This window comes from Aureococcus anophagefferens (assembly GCF_000186865.1).
Source record: "Aureococcus anophagefferens unplaced genomic scaffold AURANscaffold_4, whole genome shotgun sequence".
NCBI classification, from domain to species: Eukaryota; class Pelagophyceae; order Pelagomonadales; family Pelagomonadaceae; genus Aureococcus; species Aureococcus anophagefferens.
Genome location: NW_008705564.1, coordinates 2,430,680 through 2,439,233, shown reverse-complemented (window position 1 = coordinate 2,439,233; position 8,554 = coordinate 2,430,680). Strand labels below are relative to the sequence as shown.

The 8,554-nt window shown below is 72.6% G+C and overlaps 1 protein-coding gene across 1 annotated transcript; it reads right to left on the bottom strand.

Annotated features, from left to right (window-relative positions):
- Positions 1-5,081: 5,081 nt before the first annotated feature.
- AURANDRAFT_21900 (hypothetical protein) lies at positions 5,082-5,825 on the bottom strand (the record flags this gene model as incomplete). Its single annotated transcript, XM_009036156.1, has 1 exon — positions 5,082-5,825. A coding segment is annotated over one exon (744 nt), but the record flags the coding sequence as incomplete, so codon positions are not given.
- Between the last annotated feature and the right edge of the window lie 2,729 nt (positions 5,826-8,554).

Here is an 8,554-nt window from a genome sequence, read left to right as displayed (position 1 = left end):
GTCGCCGACGCGTTCCTCGACCAGGTCCTCGCGGACGCGGACGCGGCGGCGGCGGGCGTCGCCGGCGTCGTCGCCGTCGCGAACGCGCTGCCCGACGGCCGCGCGACGCCGGACCACCTCGCGGAACTGGTCCGAGTGAACGCGGCGTTGGCGGCGTCCGCGTACCCGGTCCTCGACTTTTGGAACGCGACGGCGGCGGCCGACGGCACCTGGCGGAACGGCACGAGCGCCGGCGACGCGCTCCCCAACGACGCCGGCCACGGCCTCCTCTTCCGCGCGGCCAACGCGTCCCTCGGCCTCTTCCTCGGGGACGCGGGGGACGGCGACGGCGCCGCGCGCTGAGGCGCCCGTCTTAGTGTGTGTAGCTCTCGCGGGCGGCGCGCGCGTGCGTGGTGTTCGGACGTGTCTTTTGGGGGTGCGTCGGCCACCCGCGGCGAAAGGGCATGGAAGTTCGGCCTTCTTTCGAGATCTCGCGGCCGTCGGCGATCGAGGGGTGGTTTCAAGAGCCTTGAATCGTCGATGGATACGTTGCCTATTGTGCGTGGTGCTACGCGGGGCCTCGTAACCCTCGCCCCGACCCGCATTCCCGGAGGCGCTGCCCCGGTTTCGTGCCGCGGATCGTGTGCTCGAGCCGTTTGGGGCTGCCAGCCACCGGCGCTGCGTAAGCTGCCCCAAAAAGCGCACCAAAAGAACACAGCGATGGGCGCCGCCGCGTCGTCCCTGCCCGCCGCCGGCGAGGACGACGCCGCGGAGCGGCGCGCCCTCGCGGCCTACGACGCCGAGATCGCCGCCGGCCGCGCCGAGGTCGGCGACGCGCGCGACGGCCTCTTGTGGCTCTGCGCGGCGCGGCACCCGCGCCTCGGCCGCGCGTCGCCCGCGCGGGGGCTGCCCGACGAGCTGCTCCGCATCGTCGGCGCCTTCGCGTCGCCGCGCGTCTCCCGCGTGGCGGATCTGGCCCGCGCGCTCACGCAGCGCGCGGGCTGCCGCGCGCGCCGCGGCGACTTCGACGTCGCGCGGCGCGACGCGGCCGAGGCCGCCGCGCTGGCGCCGACCTACGCGAAGCCCCACTACATCGCCGGGGCGGCGCTGCTCGCCCTGCGCCGCCCCGCCGCGGCCGCGTCGGCCCTGCGCGCCGCGCTCCGGCACGACGACGACGGCCGCTGCGCGCGCGAGATCGACGCGACGCTCCTCGACGGCCTCGTGCTCTGCCTCGACACGTACCCGGCGCGGACGCCGCCGGCGCCGGCGCGGCGGCTCGTGGACGCGCGGGCGTGAGGAATCGGGGATACTTTGTATTGTTGCAGTGATCTTGCTGCTCAAGGTGCCGCAGCCTCCGAGTCTGGCAAGTTCTGGCAGCCTCTCTGGCGGCGCCGTCTCCGCCGCGCGCGCGCGACACCCGAACCATGACGGAGCCGGCCGCGCCCGAGCCCAAGGTCGACCTCTACGCGCTGCTCGGCGCGGAGAAGTCGGACGACCAGCACACCATCACGAAGAAGTACAAGAAGATGGCTCTCAAGTTCCACCCGGATCGCAACCGCGGCGACGGCCAGGAGGCGGCCGCGGAGAAATTCAAGGCCATCGCCGACGCCTACGCCGTGCTCAGCGACCCGAACCGGCGGCACCAGTACGACCTGCACGGCGACGCGGGCGACGCCAAGGACACGAACGCCTTCGAGACCGTGGACGTCAAAAACGCGAACTGGGCCACGCGGTTCCTGCTCGCGCAGGTGTCGAAGCTCGGCGTGCCCATCCCGACGTCCATCTCCGCCGACGTGCTGTCCCAGGCGGCGGTCCTCGCCGAGGACGCGGCCGCGCGCGCCGCGCTGCCGCTGCTCGACTTCGGCGTCGCGCACGGCGGGACCGTGAAGCTCGGCAGCGCGGCGTTCTATAGAGTCGCCGTGGACGCGCGGACGGCGGCGGCGGGCCTGCTGCTCGCGGCCAAGTCGAAGCGGCGCAACGACAAGTTCCGCCTGATCGTCTTCGACGGCCGCGGCGCGGTGCGGCGCATGGCCGAGAGCCTCTTCCCCGAGAAGGCGGACCGGAGCCGCGGCGCGGCGTCCAAGTGCCGCCTCTTCGTGCTGCCCGTGCCCACGCTCCTCGTCGGCATGCCCTTCCCGACGGCGGGCGAGGAGCACCTGCCGCCCGTCTGCGCGGCGCTGGACACGCTCGAGGAGCGGTCCGCGGCGGAGCCGCCCTTCACCGAGCCGGGCGAGTACCTCGTGGCGCTCTACAGCGACAACCTGCTGAGCTCGCTGGACTACACGCTCGCCGCGGCGCCCGCGGATCTGGACGCGCCGGGCATCCGGGCCATGGAGGCGTCCGCGGAGGGGCTCCGCGGGAAGAAGAAGGACCTCGCGGATTTCGGCGACCGCTTCGGCGTGGCCTTCGAGGACTTCGTGGAGAAGAAGAACGCGCTCGCCGCGGCGCAGGAGGTACTCGTCGCTCTGGACGCGGAGTCGAAGCAGCACGAGACCGACGTGTCCGAGCTCCGCGGCGCCCACGACTGGGCCCAGTCCGCGCTGCTCGAGCGGGCCTTCGCCGGGTGCGCGCCGCCGAAGGCGCCGACGGCGCCGCCGCCGCCGCCGCCCGCGCGCGGGCTCTCCTTCTCCGCGGCCTTTGGCTCCCGCGCGCCCGCGGCGCCTGCGGGGCCCGTCGCCGCCAAGGGGCTGGGGCTGTAGTAACCTTACTCGTCGACGTGACTCAGACGTCGCGCTCGCTGCGCCAGAACGTGAGCGTGTGGATGAAGACATCGTCGGGGATTTTCCTGTCGAGGAAAAGCCGCGCTTGCGCGCGCGGCGCGCTGCACGGGCCCGTGCGAAAGCACGTCGGCAGCTCGCGGCGGAGGGCGAGGAGCTGGTTTCGCGGCGCGGCGACGTACGCGGACCAGCCGCCGGCCGCGCGGACGCCGGCGAGGAACGCGGTCGCGATCGGAATGTTGTTGACTCGCGCGGAGGTCTCGGGATCTTGGTCGATGTCATTACGCGCGTCGAGTGACGCGCCGCGGCTGAGGAGGAGCTTGCACGTTTCGTGGTTGGCGCACGAGGCGGCAAAATGGAGCGACGTGGATTGGCGAAGAGTACGAGCATTCACGTCGGCCCCCGCGTCGAGCAGGACCGCCGCCGCGTCGCACTGGCCCCCACTAGCGGCGAGGTGTAGAGGTGTATATCTATATTGTCCTGCCCTCGCTTCCACATTCGCACCGTGGGCCAGCAGCCATCGCGCGGCGGAACACCATCCCTTGCATACGGCAAGAAGAAGGCGCGGGCCGTCAAGGTGGCCGCGGAATTGAATGACTTCATCGATGTCGCGGCCCTCGCCGGAGCCGTACCACGCCCGCGTCTCGTCGAGAAAGGCGCCCTCTCCACCCCATCCATCGTCCATGCTTGACCTATTGTTCTTCTTCAACATCTCTTCAACAGCTGCGTTTTTAGAATACTCAACTACTGCTGCCAGCATGGCCGTGGCCATCGTCGTCGCCCGGCGCCTGTCGATCCTGCGGGCCCAGGAGGCGCGGCGGCGGCGGGAGCCGGCGCGGCGGCCGGACCGGGACTCGCGGCGCCAGGCGCGCTTCGAGCGCATCATGGAGACGGCGCCGACCCCCATGCTCCACCGGGAGCTGTCGCCGCCGCCGCCGCCGCCGCGGCGGCCCTGGGACGCCTCCGACGACGCCGTGCTCCTCGCCGCCGTGACCGCGGCCCTCGCCGCCGCGGAGCGCGAGCGCGCGCGCGTCCACTGGGGCCGCGTCGCGCGCGCCGTGCAGGACGCCTGCGGGCAAATCCTGACGGGGGCGGAGGTCCGCGAGCGCTACGCGCGCACCGTCGCCGCCCTCGACGGGCCCCAGCGCTGCGCCCTCGCGCCCGAGGGCCTCGCGGTCCAGGCCGAGGCGCGCTTCGCGGAGCCCCTGGCCGTCGTCCGCGACGCGGGCGACGCGAAGCCGCCGCGGCGCCGGAGCCGCTTCTCGACGCTCTTCGACCGGCGGCGGCCCGCGCCCCGGGAGCCCCTCGTCGCGACGGCCGTCGAGGTCGCCGGCGCGTCCGCCGAGCCGCCCGCGCGAGGGTAGCCGTAGGGCGCGAGCCGCTCCGAGCGAGGCCCGGGGGAGGACGTCCGGAGGCGCCGGCGGGAATCCGGAGGAGTCCCGGCGGTCGCCAGGCCGAATACGGTCGCGAGAATAGAGGTTAGGTCCGGGAGAGCGTCGGGGGGAAGAGGGAGGTGTCGTGGTGGTGGTCGCCGCGGCGCGCGGGCGCGGCCTAGGCCGACGCGACGTAGGCCTTGAACGCGTCCCACGTCTTGAGCGCGTCCTCGCCCTGCTCCGCGACGGCCGCCGGCGCGGTGTCGAGGAAGGCCGGGTCCGCGTGGCCGCCGGCGACGAGCGCCTTGAGGACGTCGCCGAGCCACTCCGACGCCTTGGGCGTGTCGATGACGAGGTCCGGGAGGAACTCGAGGAGCTCGAGGAACGCCGCGGCGAAGTGGGCCGCGGCGAGGACCTTGGCGTCCGCGAGGGCCACGAGGAGCGGCGCGACGCGCGCGCGGTCCCCGGCCTTGCCCTCGAGGACGACGTCGAGCGCGACGGCCACGAGGAGCGCGAGCTTCTCCGTCCCCCCGAGCGCCGAGAGCTCGTCCGTCGCGCACGCGACGACCTCCTCGACGGACTCGATGGACATGTACTCGGCGACGGCGGCCTTGCACTTGGCCTTGTAGGCGCCCTCGTCGAAGGTCGCCTCGGGCGCCGCGGCACCGGCGGCCTCGTCGTCCGCGAGCTCCTTCAAGTTGTCCTTCGACGACTTCTTCTTCTTCTTCTTCTCGTCCTTGTCGCCCTTGTCCTTCTTCTTCTTCTTCTTCTCCGACGTGAGGGACGCGAAGCCGCCGAAGGAGCCCATGGACCCGCCCTTGGGCGCGGCCGCCTCCTTGGAAGAGCTCTTCTTCGGCTTCTTCTCCTCGACGACCATGACGCGGCGGCCGCCGGCCGTCGGCACGGTCTCCCAGCCGTCGTCCGTCTTCTCGGAAACGCCGGCCTTCTCGCGGTTCACCTTGGAGCGGGGCTTGAGGCCCGCCTTGATGTCGGCCTCGCGCTGGATGTCGTCGTGGATCTCCGCGATCGTCTTCGCCGTCTCGACCGCGCGCCGCGGCTTCCAGAGGTCGTCGCGGAGCTCGCACAAATCCTTGACCATGAAGCGGATGCGGCTCTCGAGCTTCTGGTTCACGGCGAGCTTCTTGAGCTGCTTGAAGTAGGCCTTCATGAACTTCATCGACTCCTTCTTCTCGAGCGCCGCGGCGTCCAGCTGCTTGCCGATCGTCGCCATGAGCTTCGCCAAACACTCGATCTTCTCGCCGTCGGGCTCGTCGGGGTCGCCGAAGAGCTCCTGGACGCAGTGGTGCATGATCGACTCCTTGAGCATCTCGTGCTTGTACAACGCGCCGATGAAGAACATGTGGCCGATGTAGAGCTTGCGGATCTCCGCGATCCGTAACTTCCGCGGGCCGGGCTCCAGCGCCTCGAGCTCCGCCTGGACCGCACTGTGGTCCATCTCGAACTCGGCCTGGCAGCGCTCTAAAAGCATGCGCCGGAACTTCTTGCCCTTCTCGACCTCGCCCAACCCCGTCATCGGCGTCTCCGAGAGCTTCACGCAGAGCTCGGCGTAGATGCCCACGAAGTGGGTCTCGTGCTGGGCCTTGTCGACGATGAGGTCGATGGCGCCCTTGACCAGCGCCACGGAGTCGAAGGGCAGCGCGCAGAACTCGGCCGAGAGCCGCTCGAACTTCTCGAGCGTGAGCTTGTTGAGGATCGACGTCGCCTGCTTCAGCGTCTTCTTGTCGCTCGTCTCGTCGCCGACCTTGGCCCAGGCGGGCTTGCTGTACTCCTTGGGCGGCGCCTTCTTCGGCCGCGGCGGCGACCGCTCGCGGGCGCCGCCGCCGCCCTCGGGCGGCGGGCTCCGGCGGCCGTCGAGCGCGCGGAGGCTCCCCGACGACCCGCCGCCGCCGCGCTGGGGGAAGCCCCGGGCCGACCGCTGAAGGCGCGTAGTCGCGCCGGGGCTCGGCCTTCTTCGCGTCCGCCTCGTACTTCTGCCCCGCGAACGCGCCGAGCTTCTTCCGCGGCTCGTCGCCCAATTCGCCGGACCCGCCCCGCGCGCCGCCGAGCTCGTCGGCGCCGTAGCGCGGGCCGAGCTTCCGCCGCGACATGCCCGGCCGCAGGCCCCCGGCCACGGGCTCCGCCGCCGCGGGCTCCGCCGCGGGCGCCGCCGCGGGCTCCGCGGGCTCCGCGGGCGCCGCGGGCGCCGCCGCCGCGGCCTCCTCCTCGTCGTCGTCGTCGTCGCCCCAGGCGTCCTCCTTCTCCGCGAAGACGCTCGACGACGCGCCCGCGCTCTCGGCGGCGGGCGCCGCCGCGGGCGCCTCCGCCGCGGGCGCCTCCGCCGCGGGCGCCTCCGCCGCGGGCGCCTCCGCCGCGGGCGCCGCGGCCGCCTCCTCGACCGCGGCCTCCTTCTCCTTGAGGCCCTCGGACACGTCGACCTGCGAGGCGCGGGGTAAGCAGGCGACGAGCGGCGGCGATGCGGCGCCGGCGGCGCGCGCGCTCCCACTCGTCCTCCTCGGCCGCGGGCGCGGCGGGCGCCGCGGCCGCGGGCGTCGCCGCGGGCGTCTCCGGGACCCCGAAGGACGGCGTCCACGACGCCGCGTTCGCCTGCGCGTCGGATTGCGGTCGCGGACAGGGCGTCGTCGCGCCGCGCCCCCTGCATCCCGCCGCCGCCCAGCGCGCGCGCGCGCTGCCCGGCGAGAGGGCCACTTCAAGGCCAAAATCGCGTCCGGCGTAGCCCAGCGCGCGCGCGCTCGAACGCTTCGACGCCGCGCGCTGCGTTCAGTGAGCTAAGGGAGAAGGGCATCGTATCACTCGTCTGCGTCTCGGCCTACCGAAAACTCAGCAGCGCAGAGGGCATCATCTCGTCGCAGTCAATCGCTTGTTTTTAGGAGGAGCTTGAGTTTGGAGCTTTGCGCAACGTACGCTCGCTTCGGCTCAGGCGTCGGCTCGCTGCAGCTCCCGAGCGCCGCGGCGTGCGTCGGTGCGATCCGAGCTCCTGGCGCGCGATGTGCCTGGGGCGTTGGCTCCGGGTCGTTGCGAGGCCTTCCGTCCGGCGGAGCTCAGGACGACCATGGGGACCGCCGACCTCGTCCAAATCGCCGCGGCCGCCGCGGCCGCGGCGAAAGCGCGGCGGCCGCCGCGGCACTGAAGATCTGGAGCTCGCGCTTGGCGATCTCCCGATTTCTGCCCCAGTCCGAGGGACGTGTATTCCTGCGAGAGCCAGATTTGGACTCGTAGCGGCGCGTTGGAGCTGCGCGCGGGAGGCGTCGCGGAGGCTTCGCGGGCGGCCGGCGGCCTCCGTGAATCCGCGGCATCCGTCGGCGGGTACAACTCGCACGCAATCGCACAAATCATGCGTCGCCACGCACACGCGGTCCTCCTCCTCGCGGCCCTCGCCGAGGGCGTCCGCCGTCCCCGCCTCCCGCGCCTGAGCGGCCTGACCCGCAAGCTCTCGGACGACCCCACCTGCGCCGGTCGCTCTTTCGTCGCCGTTTCCGCGGACGAGTGCCCCGAGGAGCTCGACCGCGTCACCTGCGACGACCCCTCGCTCAAGCACCTCGACCTCTGCGAGGCCGACGGCGCGCGCCCCGCGTCCGAATTCGTCGGGATGATTCCGCGCGCGAGCGATCCGCGCGGCGCGCGCGCGGGGACCGTTCCGCGCTCGCAGGCGAGTGCGGCACGGACAAGGGCGTCGACAATTGCGCGAACGAAATCCACAACGGCGCGGACATCTACCGCGTCATCATGGACTCGGAGCTCGTGGACGGGTGCCCGGTGCTCGAGGCGCTGCCCAAGGACTCGGCCGACTGCCCGGAGGAGCTCGACCTCGTCAACTGCGACACGCCGGGCCTCGTCGCCGGCGACTTGTGCGAGGCCGACGGCGAGTGCGGCACGGACAAGGGCGTGGACAACTGCAAGAACGAGATCCACAAGGGCGCGGACATCTACCGCGTCGTGTCCACGTCGACCGCGCCCGCGCCGGGGCCCGACCCGGCGCCTGCGCCGGCGCCGAACCCGCCGTCCGGCTCGTCGGGCGGCTTCGACGGCTGCCCCGTGCTCGAGGGGCTCGCCAAGGACTCGGCCGACTGCCCCGAGGAGCTCGACCTCGTCAACTGCGACACGCCGGGCCTCGCGGTCGGCGACCTGTGCGAGTCCGACGGCGAGTGCGGCACGGACAAGGGCATCGACAACTGCAAGAACGAGATCCACAAGGGCGCGGACATCTACCGCGTCACCGCCCTCGCGAGCGGGTCGGACCCGGCGCCCGCGCCCGCGCCGGCGCCGAACCCGCCGTCGTCCGGCGGCTACGACGGCTGCCCCGTGCTCGAGGGGCTCGCCAAGGACTCGGCCGACTGCCCCGAGGAGCTCGACCTCGTCAACTGCGACACGCCGGGCCTCGCGGTCGGCGACCTGTGCGAGTCCGACGGCGAGTGCGGCACGGACAAGGGCATCGACAACTGCCGCAACGAGATCCACAAGGGCGCG